General features: G+C 42.1%; 1 protein-coding gene across 1 annotated transcript in view; it reads left to right on the top strand.

The window, feature by feature from the left end:
* The window catches only part of cntln (centlein), an 81,361-nt gene extending 58,903 nt beyond the window's left edge, over nt 1–22,458 (top strand). Inside the window, exons 20-25 of the mRNA XM_022770109.1 lie at nt 1,318–1,444; nt 2,405–2,542; nt 3,337–3,522; nt 8,665–8,862; nt 12,934–13,008; nt 22,227–22,458. Of these exons, the coding sequence (XP_022625830.1) occupies nt 1,318–1,444; nt 2,405–2,542; nt 3,337–3,522; nt 8,665–8,862; nt 12,934–13,008; nt 22,227–22,337 (835 nt within the window). The 3' untranslated portion in view covers nt 22,338–22,458. The remainder of the gene's footprint in view (nt 1–1,317; nt 1,445–2,404; nt 2,543–3,336; nt 3,523–8,664; nt 8,863–12,933; nt 13,009–22,226) is intronic.
* Nucleotides 22,459–27,046: the final 4,588 nt, after the last annotated feature.

Raw genomic sequence — 27,046 nt, 5'->3', positions numbered from 1 at the left:
AATGTTGTCGATCTAATTGCCATTAGCACTGGGGCAGAGGGAGCTGCCGGGGCTCTTATTGCTGCTCTCCGTCTTTAAGTCAACACCAGACAGTCATCTGAAAGGTTCAATATGGGTTTTCTCATTAATGGCCAAATCCATGGGGTAACCAGCCAGCGCTACTTCCCCCCAAAGTCCCCAGGCTAGACTCCCCTCTCATTTAATTTAATGTCACTCCAATAGGACAAGCTCACATTTATTTAGCCAGTCTGCCCTTAGGCATTCATCCACCTAGGGAGACAGGGACATTTACTTACACGAAAGCATTTGCTCTAGTGTTGCATCATCTGTTTATTTAAAACACACAAGCTATGATGCATGTGGGAGATAAGAAATCCACTACATCTTTGAAATAAAAAATTAAAAAAACGGCAGAAACCATTTTAATTAACTGCATCCTTATGATCTTTATTCTATTTGTTCCAAGTCCCCAAGGTATAGACAACCATGAAAAATGCCTCATATTTGCCTTTTATGAAAACAGAATAAAACATGCTAACATACTGAGCCCATTTAAAAAAAGGCCTCACTATGATATAGTTCTACAGAATGCTGGAATATTAAACATGTCAATACAGCAGGTTATTGATATAGGAAGTGACATGTGCATGTTTGCAACAGTTAAGACATGAACAGTTTACAATACGACCTTGCCTCTTCAGGGAAGTGTGATCAGCACAGTACAGAACACAAACAAACAACACTTTTTAGAGCATATTCCCTCCATAATCAGTCTCTCCCAAGCCATGTTCCCCCGCTGATGTGTTTTTATATGACTGGTGCAACACTGAGCTGAAAATAACAAACATTTAAATACTTGATTGCAGTGTTTCAAGTAGTGTCACTGCTGATTCGAAATGTCGTTTGTCAAAAAGGACTCCCCAGTCACACTTAGTGCGGCATTCCCCGCCAGAGCACTTGTTCTAATATATGCCAGTTAGAATTATATATGCATCCTTATTTCACCCCCCCTCCACTTACCCAAACAGCATGCCAGTGTATTTAGTTGTCATAATGAGCTGTCATGCCTGATGCACTGCATGGGGACACTGTGCCTGCCAGCTTTGTGTGTGTGTGTGTGTGTGTGTGTGTGTGTGGGTGTGGGTGTGGGTGTGGGTGTTTGTGTCTGACTGTGTTTGTGTTTGTTCTGTTCTGTAGATGATGTATGTGATTTATGTCTGTGCACAAATATGAATTTCTGTGTAGAATTCATACTCATTTATGCTTTATACAATATTGATGTGTTTGCGTGTCTGAGATTCTTTTGTATGTTTTCAGGGCGAGTCACACAGAGCGAGATGTGAACATGAAAAGGCAGCTGGTGGAGGACCTGAAGACGAGGCTGAAGTTCCTGCAGGAGATGGAGAAAAGTTACAAAGGACAATTAGAGGAGCTAGAGAAGAAGGTACACACAATACATCACATCACAGCTGATGCCATCATCATAACGTCCCATTAATTTGATGCTCTTTGGTAGAATGACATAGAAAACTAGGTATTGTAGTGCTCAGCATTTCTCTTAGCCCAGAGATTGTGTCTTCTGGATGACTAAAGGAAATCCATTTGCAGTTATAGTTGTGTTTTTTATAGAATAGATAGGTGTTAACTTTGTTGATTTGAATGAAAATGAATACCCAGTGGGGTCTAAAATTCTGAGTCCACTTTCCCATTCAAGTAAATAAGTGAAGTCAGGGTTTTTTCCTGCATAGAGAATTGCGAGGCAGCCGCCTCCGTCAAATTTCGCCTACTTGTTTTCTCGTTACTCGGTGGATTTGACGTTTGTGACTGCAATTGCGGCTGTATGCCACTACGGCAATGTAGCGGCACTGTATCGTAATCCGTGCATTAGGCAGAGACGTCCGAAATTGCCAAAGAAGAAGAACACTTCCGCGCTGGATTTTCTGCCTGCAGAAGGAGGCAGCAACCTGATTTTGCTGCTATTCAAACAAGTGAATATTGTCTCTTTTACACCCGAGCACACCCAGCTTCTTGAAAAGTTTCCCTAAAATAATGTTACATCTCATCGTGTATGTTTTTTTTTTGTTTGTTTGTTTTTTTTGGTTTTTTTGCAGAAATGTCTCAAATCATAGATTATTTTAAAAAGAGTTTGCAAGGAGGGGAATCGCGAGGACAGGTGAAACAGTGCAGAGTGCAGACATCATTAGTTCTTCTAATATGGGAAAAAGAGTTAATTCATGTTACTGACAAGATACGGTTCATTTGTCAGGACTGAAAGTAGGCCTAGTTCTCAGCCAATCCTGGAAGTGTATAACTTAAGTGTCTCTATAGAAAAAAGAAGTGCAGTACCCCTTTGTTCTACTTTGTTTTTTACATTCTAGTTTTCTTTTGCTCTACCTCTTTCCAGGTGAAGACTTTATCAGAAGAGGCCTCCAACAGGAAGGCCTTCATTGAATCTCTAAAGAGAAGACTGAATGTTGCAACCACAGAGAAAAATCAGTATGAGGCCTCCTGTACAAAACTAAAAGAGGACCTGGAAAAAAAGGTTGGAGCCAAACTGCTGGTTCTTACTCAGATCATATAAGGAACATTTGAAATGTTGCATCACAACAGTGTTTTGGATAACTTTAGTAAGTTATTTTGTGCACTTTGCACAATGAAAGGCAAGTTTTGTTCAGTATCTGACCTTTATGATTATCTCCTTTCTACCTGTACACTGTCACAGTATACAGCACTTGTGGGCAAAATTTTTGGCATCATATCGGATTATATTGAACAGTATATCATTATTAGAAATAAAGGAAATATTTCAGGATTTGCGAAAGTGCTTCCATTCATGAATCTTTACACCCAAGCTGTGACATTTCAGTCCACTTTTTACATAATGAATACAGAATATTTCACCCCCTTTGACTTTTTAATGATTTGAACTTTGAATCACAGAGGATAAAATAAATTGGCACTCATCTACAGAAAGAGACTCAAATGTCAAAGTTAAACAAAGATTCAAAATTGTAAAACAATCAAATTTACTTTAAAAAAAAAAAGGTTCAAATCTCAGGTGGGATAAATACTTTTCATAGGCACCTGTATGTTAAGAATGCATTGTTTTTGTGATGATAGCACCCTTAAAATTATTCTAACAATCCTGGTGAAAATTGGTGCAGTCTCTGTGTGGCTTTCAGCTCATTTATTCTCAACCAGTAGGCGTCACCAAAATCAGAAAATTTCAAATTGTGCCAGTACTACAATTCATTCCCATGTCTTTGCAGATATTCTGTTTTTCCCAAAACAAATATATTTCGCTTTTAGCTGACCAGCTGCTATTTTTCTTTACAGGAACAGCGCATACATGCCCTACAGGCTCGTGTAGGAGCCAGTGAACAGGCTTTGGCTGCACTGGAACAGACAGCCACTGAGCAAATGGAGGGGTTGACCCAGCAGAGCTCCCATTCCTTGGACAGGCTTCAGAGACAGCTAGGCACAGCCTACTCCCAGCTGGAACAGCTTCATTCTTTCATCAAGGTAATGTATGAAAGGGGCAAGGGATTAAAGGCCAAGAGTCCAGAGTTTGACCAGTCAAATCATTTAAAGGTGTTATTTGTAAGTTTTCTATGCCGCCAAACATGGTTTCTTGCTGGGAGCAGGTTGTGGTGATTGCCACTTGACAAGAGCTTCGGCCATTGTTACATTAACAAGAAAAGAGGTTATAATACGCCCTCTGAGCTGCACTACATCTCCAGGGCAGATAAGAGGCCATAGTGAGTCGCTATTAGAAAGTGACACAACCGCCCTGGACTAGCTGGTTAGCATGTTCGTTTCAGTGGAATAAAATATGCAATAGAGACAAGAATTGATATTCATGTTGCTTTCCACCTCTGGAGAGAGCTCTTGCTGAGTAAAGGACTGAAGTTTGATACCGAGCTCGCAACATTTCTTGTAGGCCGGTAAGTAAAGAGCAGTTAATGCTTGCTATGTAGCAATAGCAAAACTTACAAATAGCTCCTATAAAGGGGACCTCCAGCTCTATATTTATAATGTGGGCCTCCATTGGGGTATCTTTGCATGATTCACAGTTCAGAAAGTCCTAACGGGCAATAATTGCTCAGGCCTCCTTAAGAGTCCTCCTTAAAAGCTCAGTTTCTTCTGATTAGCTGAACGTCCAGAATCCTGCCGAGGGGCAGCACACCAAGCGTTTGTGAGCTTCATCCTCCAAGGTGTGGAGATTGAGAAAACCGAGCTCTCAAGGAATTGTTTTTGGGTCCTGGTTTAAGTTCAGCCTGGGTCATTGATAGCATATGTGTACTGAGAGACAAGAAGGATTGCTGGGTCTGTTGATGCAGAAGTGAAAACTTGGGAGTTGCATGAATTTAGGAATGCCATGGAGAATACCTTTTAAATGGCCTTTTAGGATACTGTTGAACTTTCAGATAGGAGGGAGAGGTAGGGCTGACCTTGCTTACACTGTTCTTTTTGGGCACAAGTCAGTAGTCTGAAAGCTCTGCACTGACAAGTTGCAAGGGGTTAATGAGATTCACCCTTACATTGTTGTACCTCTTGGTGGCAATCCAACCTACATGTGTATTGTGGACCTGGAGGAGGCTTACCCATCTGTCCACGGTGTGTCTTCTGGGTGGTACTTGGAAAATTGGGATGTCAGTGTCATGACCATTTAACCGAAGTGGGCTGTGTCCATAGACTGTTCTGTTTGGTGACTCCAGGATTGCATCCCTGCTTTTTGCCAATGTTTGGCTTCATTAAACACTGACTTCCCATATGCACTGGGGTGGATTGCAGTCTAGGCATGATGTGAATCAGCACCTCTGATGCCATTGTTAGAAAATAAACAACTGAATTGGCAAGATGCCAACAATAAAGTGTTGTACCACACTGTTGTGGGGAGGAGGGAGCTGCATCTCAAGGCAAGGTTCTCAGTTTACCTGTCGTTTATCATTCCAGACCCTAACTATGGTGATGAGCCTAATGACCTAAAGATAAGCTGCTCATTTAATAACCACAAAGATGGTCAGAAGTAGTTCGGAGTGGAAGCAATGTTCTTTCACATTGAAAGGAACCAGTTTAGATGATTCAGGCATCTGATCAAGACATCTGCAGGATGCCTCCCTGATGTATTCTGGGCATGTCCAGCGAGGAGGACACCCAGATCCAGAACACACTTGAGGTGTTACACATGGCCTGGGCAAGCCTTAGGATCCCCCAGGAGCAGCTCGGGGGTGTAGCTAGGGGAAATGATGTCAGCACAACCCTGCTTAGCCTGCAGCCACCACAACCGGTTCTTCTATGAATTTCAGGTGGTGGTTGGATGTGTATATGTGCCATTATGCATGTGCACTTTGTTACAGTGTGTAAGGAGACACAGGCCATTACTGTGAGACTACTGTGTGCCCAGTGGGAATGGGCACCACTGCCTTTGTGTAGGCCCTAATCCATCACCTTGAGGTGTGTTTGTGTGTATGTGTCAGTCTATGTGTGTCTGGCAGAGACTGATAAAGACTGTCCATCAACTTTGTTCAGCTGACGCCTGTCTGTCAAAGCAGGAAAGGGCTTGGCAGAGATAGATAGTCGTAGCAGTATATTTGCACATAGACATCAATCAAGTGGCAGATTATGGAAACAGTTTAGTGGCCATTTCCCATTGTTTTGTCTTCACAAGCCAGACATATTAGAAGTTACTGCAACAATTCTTGTTCTTTTATGACTCACTTGCACCTGAGAAACATTTGAGGTGGATAGGATTTGTTTTTATCATCCACTTCCCTTTTCCAGCCTCTGATTTCTTTCACACAACCAAAGCTTTCATTTTCTTTTTTCTTCTCTGTTGTTTTTCTGCATACACACACACAAGCATTCATAAGGCAAGGAAGACACACATGCATGCAAATTTGTAACCTAAAATAGAAGCTGAATTACATGTGGAAACACACACGTGCATAGAAATACAGTTCACGCTCGTAGAACTCCTCTCCTACATTCCCATAACCCTAGGCTGGTGGGGCCATTGTGTTGTTGTTGAGGATTCACATCATTGTTTGTCTCCCCCTGGCTCCTGTGATCCCCTATAAGAACACCAAGCCCTTTGATTGGACTGCCTGACGTCCGGAGGAGATTTACTCTTGTCATGTATTGATCAGGACTGGAGGGCTGCGCATGTGTGTGTATAGATGTGTCTGTGTGTGTGTCTTTATGAGCTTGTTTTTTTTTTTAGTTCTTTGTGCCTGTATGTGCTGTGTGTGTGTATATGTGCGTGGTGATTTTTTTTTTTTATTGTGTGCCAGCAAACCCTTTTGGCCCCTGCACACGCCCCAGGCTGTAAGCACTGCTGTTGAACTGCTAAACAGTGGCCCTGCATGTAGTGACTACTCCACAGCACACATACAAACACACACACACACACACACACACACACACACACACACATATGCTGGTGGTAGTTCTCTAACACAGAATATTTTGGCTTGTCATCCCTGCTGAAAACTACAAGATTGTGTGGATTTATATATATAAATGTATGAGTATTTTTAATTACATGGACTAGGTGTGGGTCTCTTAATGATGGAATAATATTTTTATGTATGATTACTTCATATACTTTTCATATACCTGTAAAAGGTGCTTCCCTAATTCACCATCTCACTCAAATTTGGCTGAATGAACTTTTATTTTTTTACATCAGTGCCTGCATAATCTCACAAAATTGAAGTGTTTTTTCCTCCCGTTCTGCTCTTTATGTTTTTGAAAGGCCCTTTGTGTCCTCATGTGCATGGAGAGGTTCAGAGGTAGCTAGTTATTAAAGAGGATGTCTTTTAGCTGCTCATTTGATCCTCATCTCCATGCCCTAATCCTCGTCCTGTCTAAATTGGCCCTCTGGCTGTAGTGATTTTGGTACTAGCAAGGCTAAGAGCTCTTAACAAACACACAGACACATACACATTAACACACACAACACCTTCTGTGTATGCATTTGAATAGCTTGTGTGTTGTGTGTGTGTCTGTGGTTACAAACTCTCTCTCCCTCCCTCTTTTTGTCTCTCCCAGGGCTGAGAATGAGTGATAAATTCACCCCTTAATCTCTGTCTGGATTATTTCCACATGCAGGGTTTAGGTCAATTGAATGTAACCCTTGACTAGTGACAGTGAATATCTATTAGGCTGTAAATAAAAGAATAGGATATCCAACTGTTAGTTAATGAGCTGTGTATTCCTTAAGGGTAAACACAGCTCTCAGATCACCAAAAAGAGCTAAAGCTGCCTTCCTTTGACGATGGACGATGGTTATGATTTCTGCTCGTCGTCTTTAATCAGTGATATTCTGCTTATTTTACACCAAAGACCTAGTGCTAGTATTCCTGTTACCCAGAAGGAATCATTCAAAGCCAACTGGACCTGCTGATTTGGATGACTGTGAATTTTAACAGAGAAGTCACGGTGTTCTTGATTTATTGAGTTCAGTCTGCCATGAGCTGATTTATATATACCATTGTTTTACCTTTTCTATATACTGTTATTTTAATCTGAATGGGTTTTGTATAATCTGTTGTTTTTTTGAATGTCCCATTTGAATGTCTGAGTATGTGTATATTTATGTATATTCATTGCTAATAGACAAACTGCAACACTCCACTTACTGTAAGCTGCAGGCCTCCAACTACTCACTCAGCACTTTCCTGTGAGAACCACCACAGGTTTTCTGAAGTGCACCTGGTCCACCTGTGTGAAATTAAGAAGGGAGTGGAAATGTTTTTTGCTATTCAACATTGTTCATGTGTGATTACCCTTGTTACCGTAATGCACTTGAGTGTTTTCGTATGTTTGTACTTATGTTTGTGTATGTGCATGTACATTGTACTTCTTGCTTGCTTGGTTATACTGTGCAATATCCAAGAGCAAGTTGTAATTTTTTTTTTTTGTTGTTGTTGTTTTTGTGTACCGCAAGTTCTCCTGTCTCTACCTTTCCCTCCTCTCACCATCTATTCCAAGGTCAGCTTTTCAGCAGGCTTACAAGGGAATGATACAGAAGATTATTGCCTCGATCAATAAGCTCAAAATGAAGCAAAGGGGAGTTTACTTTATTGACTTTCTCGTGTACAGTGGCAGTTTTAACATTTAATTGTCTCTCTGTATTTAGAGCAAACTCCCATTTAGTGCCCGACAACTGTGCCATCCCAGGCCTTCCTCGTCTCACTTGCCATTCACTCGGGCACCATTTGAAACAGCCCCTCATAGCTTAATTATTAACAGTGTTATGCTGCCCTGTTGTACTGTGAGACATTCAGAAAGCAAATAAATAAATGAATGGCTGTATTTTCAGTAGCTCTCTGTCTTTCTCTCTCTGATGCATGATTCTCTGTCTGTGGAGATTTTAGCAAAACTTGGGGTGTGTTTGATATCAAAGCTGTGTTCCCTCAGCTTTCAATCGACAGGGCAACAAACCCTCAGGTCCATATTCCTACAAGGGAGCGTGAGGCGAAACCGAAGAGAATCTGAGTGTGTCAAACTCAATATTCCTCCATAATGTACTAGGCCTCTCTGGCGCATGCTTGATCAATTTCATTTATTCATCTGTCAGGCAGAGCTATCCCTCTTGTTTTTCCATATCCATTTCATCATCCTCTTCTTTTTTTATTCCTTCTCCTCCTCCTCCTTCAGGCCCTGGCCAGTGAAATACTTTTAGACGTTCAAGAGGTCAAGCAGCAGTTGATGAAGAGGAGGAGGTTGAGGCAGGCCAACGCTGTGGCAGTAAAGGGCGGCCTCTCAGCCAAGTCTATGATCAAAGCCAAGTCCATCGCTGCCTCCATCCTCAATATGTCAGAGAATGATCTTGCAGACATAATGGACACTGATCAGGTAAGGCCAAGGGACAGTGGGTCAACATGTTATACAAATGCTAACTTGAGGATCTATATCAAGTCTAGATTATGCCCACAGCACTCAACATACCTATAATAGATTTTCTGTACTGTAAAATTTTGAAGCATCCTGAAGTTTTCAGGGGGTTTTGCTTAGTGATTGCACCAGAGGACCTGGAAAGACATTATATCATCAACATTGATTTGTAGTTTTGGGTATCTTCTTTGTCAGTTGAGACTAAATGAGTGGCAAGGAGCTACAGTAACTTTGACCTAACCTCTGGGAACAGATGCGGTAGATTAGCATTGGTGGTGAGGAGAGGAAATAAGGGGAAGCAGAAGCCCTCTGTTCTTAGTTCATTTCACCTGTACCTAATGGTATCTAGCCTTGCTGAAAATCTCTGCTTCCGTCTGACCTTCTCTTATTGATGAGTAGATACATGTGGGCAAGTAAGCAAGGCTGAACACCAAGTAATGTTTTGTAAAGGTGAACCACACACCAAGGCATGTCCCTAATACATTGGGAAGTTGCAGTGCAACAGAGAAGAATGTGGCTTCATGTTTAAAGCTGGTGTTCTTGCTCTCAACAAGATCAAAAACCTGTCAACACCTGCAGCACCTGTCAACTTGTTATAAGATTTAATATGACACAAGTTGAGTAAGTACAACTCTTTTCTTACTGGTGAAAACAACCATTGAACTGAAAATTCTTGCTATTACTGTTATTTGCTTGCTCAAAGTCTGAGTTTCATGTTCTTTTCCAACTTGGTGGGACCATAGATCATACGCAGTCGTGTCATCAATTAGCAACTCCATGTTACAATCAACCTTCCATCCCTGGGGATTCCCACCCATCTATCACAAGATGAGAGACGGCGCACCAGGCACTTACTCACACTTGAAACCAATTTTAGACCTTTGCAGCCCAGCTCCACCCAGGAGATGACAGGGAACAGTTTCTCACTTGACGAAAAGTCCCCCTCATCAGAGCTGAAACCTCTTTGGGTAAAATCATTCTCCTCTCCACACCACGTGTTTTCTCTGTCCTTTTAATGGTGGTTAATGGCTGGTGTTTTTCCTGAATTGTAAATGTTGTCACAGAGAAGGGTTAACCATTTAGGCATGTGTTACTGAGTCAGAAATAGATCCCAGAACAAATGGCTTGTGTCTGTACGTGCATCTGTGTTTAGGTGACTGTCACAGAGAGACAAGGGCCATTTCACAGGTGCACCAATTGAAACTACTGCTGGACGCAGTCAGAGAGCCAAATCGTTATCTGTGCCTTTATGTAGATGTTAGTCAACTTGGGGTTGAAGGTAACTCAAAATCAAGTGCACCCTACTTAAACCTGCCCGATCTTAACTCTGCTTTAGCTGTAAAGATGAGACTAAACTCTAGTTGTAAGCACTTAGAATAGGAAATAGGTCTACACTACACAGCCATCCATAATTTGAAGTGATGCTGGTTTGTCGCACATTGTTGTGTGTCAACAATGTATTGAAAATGATTTTGAATCTTGTTACAGGCGTAGATACTTGTTTCAAAATTGTGATTTGTATTGAGTTTTCACACAATCTTTATAGAGATCGAGACTGTTGACATGACATGAGGTTATCAGGATGTCCCGGTAGTCTTAAACAAGTCCAACACATAGCAAGTGTATTCATTTATTCACTTGGTTGTGCGATACCACTGTGCTGAATGAGAGCACAGGGCTCACTGGGATTGCTTTTACTTTTCAGTTTTACTTTTAAATGAGAATGCTCCATTGCCAACATAGCTACTTTTCTTTAGTTTGGCAGATTTCTCTTGTCAACAATATTTGCAGAAGTTTTCAACATTGTAGGGCATTGGTACTTGGTTTGGAAATCAATGCATTTTTGAATTTCTGGCATATCAAAATGTTTAAATGAATTATTCCAGGTTGTGGTTATATTTTAGGAGGATTTTGGGAACAGATGACCTTCATGTCATTACCACAAACATCTCCTCCAAAGGCTACATATTTTGTTTCCTCCAGAGCATTAGTCTTGGTTTGCTGATTTGTAACTGATTTTTTTATTCATTTTATTTTTTTTGTATTTTTAATTTAATAATTTATTTTCAAGTTTTTAAAAATCACACACAAACTGACAGCTGGCCTTTTACACACTAACACATAAAAAACACACACTCAAAATCAATATTCTATACATGCATAGACGAAAAGACGACATTTAAATGTGCTCAAACATACCTACTCCACACATGCATCATGATGCTTTGCCTCTATCCATTCCATAGCGTGCAACTGAGGACCAGTGAGGGCTGAGCAGCTCCAGGCTCCCTGGGCAACTTGTTGTGAAGTTAATGATCCAGATGTAATAAGGCTATAATTGCCGGGCCAGTTTGTTTTGCACCTAATGTTAGATGGAGGGTCAGTACTTTGTTATATATCTACCAAGGGTGAACAAGCACACTGACTCTCATGCACATACACTCTTTCACACACTATGCTTACCCCAGCTGTGGGAGGCTTGAAGACGGAACTCACAAGATGGCTCTTCTCTCTCACTCTCTTTCTCCTTCTCACTAATGTATCCACACACTCCCTCCCACAAGTTACTAATTAGATATGTACTGAAATTAGGCTCGCCCTGGTCTTATCACCAGGATCACACATAGAGGGTTCGAGGGAGCTGGGGACCGCTTAGGTGAAACCCATACTTAATCTCAATGTCAATTCTCCAGGACTAGCACTCCTGCAGACTTTGGTCATGCATACTGCGACACGTACATACAGTATTATGTCTGTTGTGTCTCGCTGTTATCAGGTCAAGGTTAGAAGAATACTGGGCAGCAATGGTATAAAATGTACAACAAGATGGAACTTTAGACCTTATTCACTGACAGGGACAAGTGTCTTTCTGAATGCTTCTGAAAATTTGTCCAAAAGAAAGAGAATGGATTCTTACCAAAAATCAAGGCACACTACTTCGTGACAGTGCAAAAGTAAAAAGCCTTTATTATTATTGTGGCCACAAGACCAAGATGAGTCAGGCACAAATATGTACCAATTTTCTCATTTTCTTTTACAGTACTGAATTTTATTCACGTTGGGAATATAGTCAGCTGCTGCACAAGAAAAAAACCACAGACGTACAGATTGGTAATATGATGTTTGATATGTACGGTAATACTTCCCATGGCCTTCCTAAGCATTAACATTACTAATATTTTTCTCAGGAGGATTCTCAAAAACATAATTGATCAGATTTTTTCTTATTAGTCTCAAAACCATCATTTGTTTGTGTAACTCACATCCCTGTTGCTATGAATACTGGGTAATTTTCAGAGCACACGGGTGAAGTCAGCAGCTGAAACAGACTATCAAAGTTCACATAAAGTCTGTATGAGGCGCTACTCCACACTTCACAGGATTGTGTCTGTTAGGTCCGCCACTCTGCAAGTGCAGGGACTTTTAAATTCAGTGCACACACACACACACACACACACACTTTCCCCCCTCCTGCCCTCCCTGTGTCCCAGTGAGGCAGTGTAAGGGCCGTCACATCATTTCGAGCAGCAACACCTGGGGTTCGAAGTGAAGAGGTAGCACATTAGCACTGAGGTGTACATGGCCACGCACTCACTCTTCACCCTGTTCATTAGCAGTAACAAGGCTACCACTCTGTTAGGTCTTTATACATGAGTAGCATGAAAGCGTATACTGCCGTATCCTGCCACTGAGTCTCCAGAGAGCCTCTTCAAGGTCCTGGCTGGTGTGATGCTACAATTCTGCCCTCGAGCAGGAGACACACAGAGGCCAGTGCTAAGATACAGTGGCAGGTTCTCTCTACAAACACCAAGTATCAAGCACACATTGAGTCTGACTCAATTGATTTTTTTTTTTTTTTTTTTTTTTTTTTTTTTTTTTTTTTTACAAAATTCATCCATATACAAAACTCTAATATTTTAAGTGACATAAGTATTCTCTCTAAACATCAGTATGATGTCCATTATCATGTGTATTTTTCAGCCTACAACCTGTCAATACAATATATGTACATATTCACTGTTGTGTTTGCAGGGAACAGAGGCTCGTTCAGAGAGTCCAAGAGACCAGGAGTGGCTGGACCAGCTAAACCACATCCTGCAGCAAAAGGTAAAACTCACCCGTCTGCAATAACATTACTGATTCCTGCACACTCTCAGTAATGAGAAGTCTTGTGCAAACTACTAGAAACCGCCCTTCAGGGTAAAATGATTTATCAGCCTGGTGTTGCTCTTAATTGAGGTTAGATTAGTAGAAGAAGTGTTGTCTGGAGTGTCAGAAGGTAACAGAGAACTGTTGAGAGAAGTGGTACTCTCTCAAAACTAAGTAATCCTCAAAAAAATGTGCTGGTTTTAATTACAAGTACTCTGTAATCTGTATTGCATTACAGGTTATTACACCACCACTTTGAAACTACAAGCAGTGGCATTGAGAGAGCCAACTGTGCAGTCTAATATAAGATACAACACTGCTTGACTTATTTCATCACAAAGAAAATGATACACTTTTCCAACAGGAGGAAGTTTGTTTTCTTAAACTGCACATTATTTTGTTGAATGGATTTTTCTTGTTTTACAAGCAGCTAGATGTTTACATTTACTTATTAATAAGTTGTAATTTGATTAATATTGCCAAATGAATTTTGCCAAATGTTTTTACAGAGCAATACCTTAAAATGTCAAGTTTCAGTTCCATTTTAGGATTGAATAATAATATTACTCAGCCTGTCTAAGTAAAAATAATGAAAATTCATAGGTGTTTTAGACATGATTTTCAAGCTTGATATCTAGGTGTTTGTATTTCCATATTGGTTGGGCATTTTATAGCAAATTGTAGATATGCTGGATACTAGTTTCACCCAAATTCAGTAAATGGAGGATGAATTTAAGTTCCCACCCAAATATGTCCTGCTTCAGGCTCTGAAACAATGATGCAAAAGATAAAACAAAGAAAAGCAACTACATCCTCATTGTGTGTGTGTGTGAGTCTTTGTGTGCACAGCCACTCATCTGTGAGTGCTCTGCTGGAGCTTTACTCGAGTGCTGTCAACGTCTGCTCGCTGTGATATGTGTATGATTGAGAGTGTCGAGTGTGTGTATGTGTGTCTTGTCTGTGTTCTTGTCAGCGGCTGCCGCAGGCACTCATGCGTCGCCTCCGCACCACGACACACACCAGACACTGTTCTCTTGTTCCCCAGATCTTCTTCTGACCTTTCCACCTTCCTCTCCCCCTCCCACACTAACACACACACACACACACACACACACACACACACACCACTCTACTGAATCCATGTTTTTCCCTTCTAGCTGGACAGCTCTCAGTCCCTGTTCTCTGTCTCTCTCTGCCATCCTCCACTGTCCCGCATTCCTCCCTCCCTCTCTCTCTCTCCCTCTCTCTCTCTCTCTCTCTCTCTCTCTCTCTCTCTCTCTCTCTCTCTCTGGCTCAGACCCCGAGGCAGCTTGTTAGTGGGGAACTAAATATTGATTTGGCGGGCCTGTCGATGCCGGGAGAATGAGCTAGTGTCCACCAGAGACCTCGGCACCGGCAGCTTGCTATCGACGTTTTCCGTGGGCAGAACAGGGGTGGTGGAGGAGGGGGGGGGCGCTGGAGCTGGTGTGGGGAGTGGAGGAGGAGAAGAGCGGAGTATGACAAGGCTGAGACTCGCCCCCAGGTCCCTGTGGGGACCGGTGGGACCACCGCAGTCATCCCCCCTCACTGAAACAGACTTTTTCTATCCCCTTTCAAGTCCATCTTGTTCTGTTTTTTTGTTTATTTATTTATTTATAATTTCTTCCTCTCCTCTCTATCTCACAGTTTCCCTTTCACTGTCTGGGATTTTAAAAGCGTACTTTCGTATCAAGGGGACACCAGTCTCTGTCTCCTCCTGTCTCTTTCGTATTTGTGTCTTTTTTCCAAAGGGCTAATGTTACATCCATGCCCAGACACCAGAGAAAGGCCAAACAAAGACACTTTAGCACCTAAATATTGGTCAGTTTAGATGGATCTGCTATGATAATGTGCCTGTACTACACATGTCTGCTGATGCCGAGAAGCCAGCTTTTCCTTACTGAGGGAATACACTTCTAAAACTCTCAAACTGTACCCCCTTGATTTCTCTACTTTCTGTCATAGCTTATGAAAGGCTCACCAAGCAGAACATCTGTGAAGTGGAATGGCCTGGCCTGTCACCCTGCCTGTGACACTAATAACACACTCCCCTAATGGTGATATGATCTTACCCCCGAGCTGCACTCACACACACTTCTTTGGATAAAAAGACACAGACAGAAATAGACCCAGTGAAAGGAAAGATGAGAGAGAGATCCATGTCCTTAACTGGCTGGCTGTCACTGAAAGAGGATGAGGATGTGTCCATCTTTGTGTGTGTGTGTGTGTGTGTGCGGGTATGTGTGGGTATGTGTACATATTCGTGTGTGCGTGTGCACACTCACGACAGCCTCATCTTGTCACTGTCAGTGCCTAATGGAGCTGCCAGTGGGACAGCACTTTATTATCTCAGTGGCCCTGTCAATAGCAAACCCATCACTCACTCTGTGTTGTGTCTCCGTGTGTGTGTGCGTGTGTGCATTTGTGAAAGACCAGATGAGTGGTATGTGTGTATCTGTGTCTCTGTGTGTGGGCTATTGTTCGCCATCACTGTCATGCACTGCCACATGTCAACATAACAAGAAAGAGAGACATCCGCAACACATTGACAAATGTTGTGGAGACATGTGACTGTGTATGTGTTGACTTACTGCTCCCTTCATGCCAAGGAAGTGGCATAGATTTCTGGAGCCCCCTCTCCGCTGCCCCACATGTCCACTCAAAACCAAATGAAACATTGCATTCATTTCCTCGTCTCTCACCTCCACTGGTGAGTTAATGAAATCAAACCCTATGCCTCTCAGTAGAGAGCCACCATAAGCGGCGCTCCATAGCCAGGATCGAGGGACGGTGCTATCTAATAATCATGAGCAGGCCAGGGGGTGCACTGTATGGCTCCACAGCAACCCACCATGAATAAGGCCAGCATTGAAGATGGAGTGTCCATGTGGGCTGTGGGGTCCAGGCACCGACCCGGGGAAGCATTGATTTAATTGCCTTTGGTTTATTTGTGGAGTCCTAATTATTGACTGGAGGTAGAATTTAATGGGCCAAGTCTTTATGAAGACAGGGAAATGACTGGCTTCTGCTGCTGGCCAATAATGAACAGGAGGAGCATGTGCATGCAAGCGTGTGCACATGCACGCAAGCACACACATTCCCTCCAGATCATTTTTCAGACTCATTTTGTACACACATATACCCATCTCAAGCCTCATGACAGCATAATAACGTTTAAAAAGTCATTGACTCTGTTGATTTCTTTATGAGAGGACAGTGGTTTGGTTTACTGGTATGGGGTGGCGCTGAGGGCCCGCTAATATTTACCTCACAATCACACCCAGGGGAGACGTACAAGCATCACTTCTTATCAGCCTCCAAACTATAACAAGCAGGTTAACATTACATTAAGACAGTAGTAGAGACAGGCTGGACCAATCTGGACTGGACATGTTATAAAACAACAAAAGCGTTTATGGATGGACTACAGGGCTGAAATGAATCTTGTAATTTCAAACCTTTATCGAACTTTGGGGAGAGGTTGCTGTAGCTCATTGCTCCAACAGTAAATGGCATCATTTTTATGACGTTAAATAACTATCTATTTGTGTCACTTTTTGTCAAAGCTTCTCACTATATCGGCACTTCATAGGGCATTACATCATTAACCCTCAGTATTAAACATATCAAAGGCTCCGTGCCTTACTAATGTACAGAGAAAGTTTTCTATTGTTATCGGTGCTGTGAGGGTGAGGGTAGAGTCTTGTGTTGTGTGGCTCATTATGCCTCTGTAATGACAAGGAACAGCTCTGAGTCCCACACTTCTCTCTGAAGGAAAGTGACTCTAATTAAGCCTCATTTAATGATTGAACTAATTAAATCAGCCACTCTTTTTTTGTCTCTGTAAGTGTGTTTGTATGTGTGTGGAGGGGACTCGAGCTGAGCCTTTGTACTGTAAATATGACACTGGAGCAGTGGAGGGAGGTTCCCTGGAGGAGACTGGTGTTAAAGTTGTTGATGCCATTGCACAATGTGACTTATTCAGTGTGTTCGACTTGTAATTCACATGAATACAAACAGCAGATGTAGCTTATTGGTGCTGTTCCTTTGACATTAAAGGGTTGGGGTCATTACTTAACCTGGCAAGCTACAGTATAGCAAATAGCATGTTTAGATTGCTTGGAGTAGGCAGGTGAATAATATTATTGTTCTTGAGGTATGGAACTTAAAGGTTACCGCCAGTCTGATTGCACCCAAGGGCCGTCCTTTGGAGCACAGTGGACTCCAAAAATTAAAATTAACACAGAAAGAGAGTTAATAATCAAAGTGGACATTTCCTCACTGAATAAATGGCTAGATGTGTTACATTCCCTTATGTCTCTGAACAAACATTGAAAGGCAATCTTTTTTCTTTTTTTCTTTTTTTTTTACCACTATCCTGTTTTGTATGTGAAAGTTTGCTCAATGCACAGCCACTTTTTTAGATTGTCACTACTTCCCAGTGCATTACCTTGGCCAATGAGCCATAATCACGGGTGTGTTCTTGATTGCTGGATTCTACCTAAAGGTTGCATCTCTTTTGTATGGATATCACCTTTCTATATTTAAACCCCAGTCGTGCCTGAATCACCTCATTTTCACACTTAATGAGTAGGAACCTGAAACAAAGACCCGGTGCTTTCCTGTGTTTAATCTAGGGTGTATTTAGGTCAGATCCCTAACAAATGCATGTTGCGCACTGAAATGATGTTTCCAAACAACGTATCAAGAAAAGGAGAGATTTTTAATTACAGTATTTGTGGCCCCAAGTGTCCAATTCCCTTTCATATCAGTCTCTAGTGGCCTAAAGGGGAGAAAAGAGAGGGATCTGTTCCGCTGCAGGGGTAGGTAATTACGAAGGAGAGGGAGAGAATAGGCTTGTCGGTGCTTTAGTGATTTTCTTACCTGAGCCCCTTTTTGCAAATGTGACATATTCATTATCGGAGATAATCAAATGCAAGACTTCTTAGTATGGTGCCTTTGTGCTTGGGCTTTTTTTTTTTTTTTAAATCTATTTATCATGTTGTTGTTGTTGTTGTTGTTATTCCCCCGTTTGATAAATTTGATTTTCAAACAAAAGTGAGAAGATCAAAGATCAAAGAGCTGTTTTTTCCCCTCTGTGATAAAACTACTGTAACTACTTCTCCCTTACCTTGAATAGTGGCCTAGATTGGAGACAGCTCACCAGCCAGGGACAAAGATTTCTAACAGGAATCCTTCACCTCTCTGGAAAAACCCATGTCATTCCAGTCAAATGTCACCATACTTTTTTTAGAGTTATTATGAAATTAAGCTGTAGTGTACATCTTTGTTTATTACTGTACAAATATACTGTATATTAGTTATGATGTTGTTACAGGTATACAGGTATATACTCCTGTAGGACTTTTGAAGGGCCCAAAAGTCACGTCAACCGTAGAATATTGGAGTTAAATTAAGCAGCAACATCTACTGAATTATATATGGCTATTACAGTTATATATTATAATTATATTATATTGATAAGGTGGTAAACTGGTGAATGACTGAGAAAAAAACACTCAGTTGTTATTTGCTGAGCAAAAGCAGAAATTTGAATGATGTACACCCTTATATCTCTTTTAGGCTCCCTGATTCCCCCTCCCTCCTCATTCTTACTCATTTAGATATCCAGCAGCCTGACACAATCTCTACAGCTACTCACAAACTGGGCCCTTGGAAATAATTGCGCTAACCCGTTCCAAGGGAGAAGACAAAAGAGCTGGAATGATCGATCTTTTAAGGAAAAAAAAGTTGGTGTGTGTAATGCCACTACCAGACAATGGTCACTGGAGTGCTGCAGCTTTGAGCTGCTCCTTGCCTTAAGGTGTGCCCCAGGCTATAGAGTAGCAATGTCATTTAATTGGCTCATAAAAACACCTTTTGCTTGCAGCTCCTGTCCTTGTCTTTTCACACACATGCACGCACACACACCCCACCCACACACACACACACACACACACACACACACACACACACACACACACATATGTGTGTATATATATATATATATATATATATATACGCACAGGCACACACTGTCAGTGTCAGTGGCTTAACACGTCCATTCACTTCTGAAACATGTTCATGAGATCATACCTAAACAAAAGGTCTGTTCTTTAGGGCCTTTTGAATAGTAATGGATGTGAGTTAGCATGGCTTAATGCTACAGTAGCTATTTCATTGTTGCCAAAGGGGACAGGACCTCTTGCAAAACAGTGGTTGTGTTGCTTAGCGCTGGTGCTGGCTCGATCTGCCAAAGGGGACAGGGGCCCAGCTAAATCAACTGTAGCATAACATTACTGCCAGTTCCTAACACTGCCTTAAGCAGCCCAGGGGATCCAGTAGAGCAGCTGCATCACAGCTTACCTCCAACCACCCTGCAGGGTATCGGTCCCCAGCAAATGTGGCAGTTAGATGAAAGGGAATGATAGTCCTGCTTGTCCCATTTGTGAGCCTGAGTGTGAATACGATGTGAGTCTCAAACCTCAGGGAGACAAATCAGAACAAGAGGTATTTTATTTTAATGCAATAGAATCATTTTTTAACCAAGAGACTAGAAAGGTGTCTCACTGTACTTGGTGACATGCATCAACTATAAAAAACAAACCAAATCATTATAAAGATATTGATGCTATCATACCTGTGCTCAGGACTGACCATAAACTGCAACATACCCAGTTCAAGTATAGGGACTATAGGGACTTTTGTTGCATATCCTTCTCTCATTTCCTGTCATCTCTCCACTGTCTGTGATAAAGACTTAAAATCCTCCAAAAAGTACTTGTAAAAAATGAAGAAATTGAAAGTAGAAGTTGGGTTTCTTTTGTAGTTTTAAAATGTTTTAGGCTTAAATCGTATTCATGTTGGATTTATCTAGATCATGTTTACCTGTTAGTGTTGTTTACCCATATTCCCATATCTGTACTTTTAATGATCCAGTCCAGTCTCCCACTTTGCTGTCCCATAGAGCCTTGTGTTGTGGCTGTGTCTCTATTTTAGTGGGGGTTGTTTGCATAGTTAGTGGCTCTAAGCGCAATTAGCTGATCAGGAAATTGTGTGTGTGTGTGTGTGTGCCTGTGTGCGTGTGTGTGTGTGTGTGTAAAACAGATAGAGTGAGTTTTCCCTGGAGGCCAGAGGCAGAGGGAGATATCTCAGCAGTTACTTCAATGTAGTGGTTCTCTGAGGAATAGTGCTGTGTGTTTGATGCATCCAGTGCTGCTGGAACTGACTCCCCACTGTACAGCACACGCTCAAGTGTGCACACACACACACTTTCACACACACTTCCCAGCACACAAGGCCTTGTGTTCCCAGCTCCTGTTACCTTTAATGAAGAAGACAGAGGTGTCAAGGGGCAGGGGGACTGTGTGTGTTTTTGTGCATGTGAGTTTCTGAGGCACTCACTCTCCAGATGTATTGGAAATTGATAAGATGATGGTTTCAAATCACATCATAGTGCTTTTCTGTGTCCTTAAAACATGTCAGCTACAGACCTAATTCCAATATGTGTTGCGAGTTTGTGTTAATCACTTCAAAGCAACACGATACCTCGTATTCCCTCCTGGAGATGTTATACAGTAAAGTTTGTTGCAGCACTTCAGGCTTGTGTCAGCTTGTTTCTGTCTGTATGCTTCAGTAGTTTATGTTTTCACATTCTCTTTTAAGAGATGAAAAGTGAAACATTTTATAATATTGAAGTCACTATTTTAAGTTCGGCCTGTCCACTTCTCATCTCAGGCCATGTGACTTGGGAAATTGCTCAGGGAATTAATTTGAATCCCTTGCTTGAAAAAAAAAAACGCCGCTTATAAAAGGCACATAACTTGAAGTGAATATTTATGGGTGATACAGTACGAATGTCTACCTTTGATCAGGCGCCCTAATGACCATAAAATCCTTGTGTCGATTCAGAAGAAAAACACAATTAGCCCAAAGACTGAGGAGAGTCCTACCCACCACTTTATTTTCACCTTTCCAGCACTTGCACAACAAAAATTAAGAAAACACACATAGAAATTTCTGCATACTCAACCTTTGTAATCCTGTATGATTTAGTGCACATCAGTTCTCATCCTCTTCCCTTCCCAGGACAGATACAGTCCAGTAAAAACACAACAATGCTATAAATGTCCCCAGTGATGCATAGGCTGTTTTAATTATGCTTCAGGGCATGTCTGCTGAAAAGTGATCAACTTAAGCTTCTAGGGAAAGTGTAGTTTGTCTTCAGCCCCACCGAAACAAGGCAATGGTTTCCGTTATGCTCTACTTAAACGGCAGCGTCACATTTTTTCAGTTTGCCGTAAAATATTTCCCACAACCCATATGTATCGTGTTTAGTTGCTGTAATCATTCCTCTTGTCCACATTGGCCATGAGGTGATCCCTTACTGACGTGATTCCAATGAAAGATGAGATACAAAATCCACAGTCCATTTTCAATGCAAAAATACAGTTAGTAAGTTAGCCACGTTTTTGTTTATTATTCTGTGTATGCGTAAATGTACTTGGCCAATAGATCTGATTCAAAATACCTACTGTGTACGTATAAAACGTTGACTTGATGAGCTGCAGTGGAGGGATGGTAACAGAGGGCTGAACCCCCTCGATAAATCTGACTGAAACTACTAATGCCTCATATTAACTTTGGCTGAACCTAAGAATGAGGACTGTGACTTTTGTCCCCCATCTCTTATCTTAGAGCTACTTTAGGAAGGGATCCCTTCACTGCCAGTATGGACAAGAACTGCTTAAATGTACATATTGTATAGGCATGTGAATGGTGCTTTAAGACAGACTTGAAAGAAATGTGAGCCTTTCTTTTAATACTTAAGAATCATGGATTATCACTGATTGAGAATGGACACTCAGAAAAAAAGGAGTGTGAAATGAAATGCTGAAACTACTGCTGTGCTGCCTGTTTTATGAATTGCTTTGTCAAAACACTCCATGTGAATGGTCCCTCAAAAGTTTCACAAGTCCGCAGGCCCCATGTGAGGTTCTCTAGTTTCACAAGACAACAAATAGACTTTCTGAAAAGTTGCCAGGTGTCAAAATCTGGCTTTTTTTAATAGTGGTGTATTTGTGTGTTTTCCTCATTTTCTCTAACCCCTTTCTACCACTGCCCCCACACCCTTTTTCTATCCTTCCCCTCCCCTGCAGATCCCCTCTGCCGGCCAGCTAATGGAGGCTGTGCGCGTGAAGATGAAGGAGAGGAAAGTGCTGACAGAAGAGCTGGCCACGCTCGCAACACCAGTCAGCGAAAAAGCCTGACTCCCTGGGCTGAGGCTGGGAAAACTGTCATCCTCTTCTTTTTCTCCCTCCCTTCTTCTCTCCCTCACCGGCTCCTACTCAGTGGGAGCTGGGCTGAGCCAAGCTGAGCCGGGGCAGCAGAACCAATATTTGTGAGAAAAGCGCTGTCGACTCACTCTGGGCCACTGGCGCAACACAGCAGCCCGGCTTTTGTAAATGAGCCCTCGACATCTGTGTTAGCGCTCGGTGCACTATGTCTATCAGACAGGGCCCTTTAGCGCCAAGCTAATTTACAGTGCAGCCACTCTCCCCCACTCTCAACGCAGACCTGGGGTGATAAGGCAAATGCTTACGCTAATGTTTAAGTTGGACTTTTTTTTTACTCTATTTTACCTCTCCCCCTAATTTATTTGGCACCTCACAGACCTAAGGGTGCAGGGACTTGACCTAACAATGCCAAGTCGACACTTTGAGAAAGTCTAGAGTGCAGCACAGATCAGAGTATTCACTGTTAGATCCATTTATCAGACCCGATTTCTCTGCCCTAGAACCCTATCCAATGATTGGAGCTCAGTATTTATTTCTGAAGTAAATTAACTTTATTTGAGATGCTTAAAATAATACAAATTGTTAAAGCTCCTACTGTTTAAGTATTTGTTCTGCTGATATTTTAATAGGCAATTATGCTAAATATCAATCATTTTCTTGTAGAAACCCTCTTCTTAATTTCTAAATAAAAATGAATTTCTCATATTTTTGTCCACATTTTCTTCTTCAAAGACGGCATTTATTGTTACGAATTTCATGGTCTTGTTTCCTGTCTAAATGCTCTCTTGTATTTTGTTCGTTCCAGCAGTTCAAAGGACTGTTAGTCAGTGTGTGATGGTGACTGAGGATGCTCTGGTGAACAGCAGGGTTCTCACACCTCTCTCATGATTGGCAGCTGACTGTTGGCATGGTTCCTGTCTGTAACAAGTGACCCCTGCTGTTGACATCATTAACAAGGGTCCACATGAGCACACACACAGCACAGCGCAGCACAGGGGTGTATTAGAGGAGTGGGTCCATCCTTGACATATCTACCTCCAACCCCTTTTATCTGTTTCCCTTTTCCTCCCTCTCTTATTATTCATTTTGAATATTAAACCATGATCCTGGTCTCCTCTGTCCTTGAGTTGGCTTCCTACACAAGAGACCTCACACTCCTCCCTTAAAATCATCCCTTATTTTTTTTGCTCCTTTCTTTACCTCTCCTAGCTTTTGTTTTTCTCTTTACCACTTTCCCCCTTTCTTTTTATTATGTATAATTAACAATAGTGTGAAGAATCCTCCGTTCAGGAATTAAAAAGAAATAATTCCACTTTTTAATCCCCCCTCCCTTCTCAAATATATGCTAATGATGTCGTTTTCCTTTATCTTTTTATAATAAAGGATTAGGCCAGGACTGTCTCTAGCTGCAACTCGGGGACCAATTTAGCTGGGATCCAGGAGAGACAAACCCTGGTGGTTAATTACCATTCATTAACATAGTTTGCATCTTTTCTTCTTCTCCAATACCCAGGAGCCAGCTATTGTCAATATTTGTCCCATATAAATTTCTGCAGTTTTTTTTTTCCGAGTCACTGTCCTCCAGCGTATTGCAGCTAATGACAAACATTAATAACTCAGAGAAATCCGGTGGCGCAGTGGGTATAAAAGAGCACAGCATCGATGCCACGCAAATTATCTCGGAGCCCCCACCCCTTGCTGTCTGACTGTCTGTATTTCTCTCTCTTCCTTTTAGTGTGTAATGCATAGTCAACATGTTTGCTCGCCGAGACCCGCCATCCGGCTTCGGCTGACACACTCGTGCTATTTCTGTGACATATTCAAATGCGGGCCCCCTCAGCTGGTACTCCCTTGGGTTTAATTAACCTGGCCTTGCCTCTGACGCTCCCTCAGTGAAGACGTTAAAACGATCTTGAAAACACCCTTCACACAGCCACCCCCCCCCAAACACACACACACCCATGTCTTCCACTAGGTGCTGTATGATTCATCTCCTTTTTTTCCTGTGTAGGAATGGCATGCCATACCCCTCTTTTCTTCTCTTTCACTCTCTCCTTGTCTTCCACCCTTCTTTCCTTGTACAGCTCTCATTAAGAGAGGTTTCCTGTGGGAATTACTTTGATCAGCAGTTCCAAATGCAAAGTTTTTCTCCCTTCCCCTTTTATTCATTCCAACACAATCAACTCAGTGTCATTTTGTTCAGTGTCTTTATTATGTCTCACTCTCTCTCTCTCTCTCTCTCTCTCTTTCTTTCTCTCTCTCTCTCTAACATCTTTTTAAATCCAACTTTCCTGTATTTTTTTTTTTCTTTCTACAGATTCCTGCAGGAGATTGTTCCTGGAGGGGTAGAGGAGGTCAGGGTCACTGGTTGACTTTGGGGTCGATCGATGATTTGTATTTGTGTGTGTGTTTGTGTTTTGTGTGTCCCAAGGCTTTTCTGTTGCACTTTTAAGTTCCCTCAGTCTGGTGTGAGTGCGTGCCACTTGGGTGGGAAGACGAGTAGCCCACAGTACAAAGAACATTCAAAGCACAAACCGAGAATTTCTGCAGCCGCCAACTGATGCACAATTAGTCCTTGCAGATCTTGTCAGCCAGCTGTGGAAGGAATAGAAAACAGCCTCTGGTGATTTCCCTTACTTCACTGACACAGTTTCACACCCTGGCTATTGCTGCCAATACACCAGTATGCTTTGATTTTTCAGGCACAGACACTTGGCACTGTCTTAAATAACAAGGTGCTTGTGACATACAGCCAAATGTGTTTTTGACAAATGTATAATGCAACATGTTTACAGTTTTCATTGTGTATTCATGTTTGATCCACAGAGAGCTGGTTTAGTAACAAAAGGTAGCTGCTGTTTACAGTGTGACACAAATCTCACCACGCTTCAATTTAAGTCAAGAGCCTAATGATAATTATTGTTAAAACTTTTAGGTCTCAGACATTTCTACTCAATACATCCATGTATAATGTTCTTTTTCATTAGATCAGATGCCACCTTAAAAAGAAAAAAGGAATCTCACTCTCCTGATGCACATATGCTATGTATACAACCTCATTGATCTTCACTTGAACAAGTCCCTTATCCTCCTCTACAGCGCTCCAGACATGAAACGGCAGCAGATTATGGGTGGATGCGGCCCGCCGTGGGAAGCTAGGGAGCAGATAAAAAGGCCAGCCACTCCGGGGACTAAAGCTATGTTTTGATGCTGTGTGATAAAGCAGAGGCATAGGGCAAGAGGAAGGGGAAAGTTACAGGATCTATATATATATATATATATATATATATCCTCTGGCTCCCCTTTTTGAATTTTTCTCCTTCTCACCTCTTTGTCTTGCCCATCGTGACCACGCTCTTCCTGCACTTTTTGTTGTTCTTTGACGCTCACACTTTCACTTTCTCCGTCCCCATGGACTGTCCTAAGCCTTGCTCATGGCAGCTGTCTCTCTAAAGCCATGGCCTGAGCTCCTGGGGAGAAAAAGAAGAGAGAGGGAGAAGGCGAGAGGGGCTGATCTGGCCTCTAATCCACCTCTTCTTAGAGCGTAGGAGGGAAGCTGCAGTCCTCGACATCACCTCAGAGAGAAGCGACTCTTTGAATGTGACTACCTGAACCCTCTCGTGTCCTGATGACTAATCTGGGATGTTGTCTCAAATGGTGTAGAAAATGTGGCTCTTAATATCACAGATCAGTCAAACTGTCATACTTGGGTGCACTGTAATGTGCCAAGCTTTAAGCAGGGTTTTTTTTTTCTTTTTTTTTTGTTCTGAGTTCATCAATTGGCACATTCACACTACCCATAGTACCATTTAGCTATGTGCAATCAGAATCAAAACAAACAGCTGAAACAGTCTTCATTGGTCATGGCTATTATAAAAATGCAGCCATCCTTTGTTTTCTGCTCCAGCATATATAATAACACCTTAGTCTGGGGTGTATAGCTCCTCAAAGCACCTCTCCACCTTGACTAACTTTTCCAAGCACTCATTAGCGGACTGGCTGAAGTTTGGAGGGTATGAAGCGGGCTGGCAGATTACCCCCTGTAAAGTAGCACACCTCAGGTAATCACACTAATGAATTCAAGCACCACCACCACCCCCTCCACATACACACACACTCACCCACCCCTCATGCCTTTCTCCTTTTCCCTTTACTTACTTTCTCCCTTTCTTCCACAGTGGCGGGTCGGTGCAAGAAGTGCCAAACAACAAAGAAGTGTTTGTTTGCATAATATTAGCGCTGCACGCTCGCACACAGTGGCGGGGGCCTGACTGCAGGACTGACTGGAGGCTTCCCATGAACACAGGTGGAGCAGGGCGAGCATCACTGGGACCAATTAGAGCAGAGCACAGGTACATTAGCATGTTTGAGTGGAGTGGGATGGCGTGGGGATTGGTAGGCCTTACGAAACACACACAAACACATGACCATGGTCTGGTGAGTGTTAGTTGTTTGTCTCCAGTGACATGACTGGCATATGTGTGACAAATGACCCCTGGTCTGCTGTCACAGCACATCCTGTATTTTCCATCTGCACCGCTACACACACACATTTTACTCGCATGTAAAATTGCAGCAAGTAGTTCAGGGTTTTATTTATGATGAAAAATAAACATGACCATTTGCTAATGTTTTAAAAATTGATATCAAAAAGTAAAGTCAGTTTCTTGTGGGCTTTTGCC

Source organism: Seriola dumerili, unplaced genomic scaffold (genome assembly GCF_002260705.1).
Source record: "Seriola dumerili isolate Sdu_G_001 unplaced genomic scaffold, Sdu_1.0 BDQW01012242.1, whole genome shotgun sequence".
NCBI classification, from domain to species: domain Eukaryota; kingdom Metazoa; phylum Chordata; class Actinopteri; order Carangiformes; family Carangidae; genus Seriola; species Seriola dumerili.
Note: the sequence above shows the minus strand (reverse complement) of the source record. Positions and strands in the feature narration are given on the sequence as shown.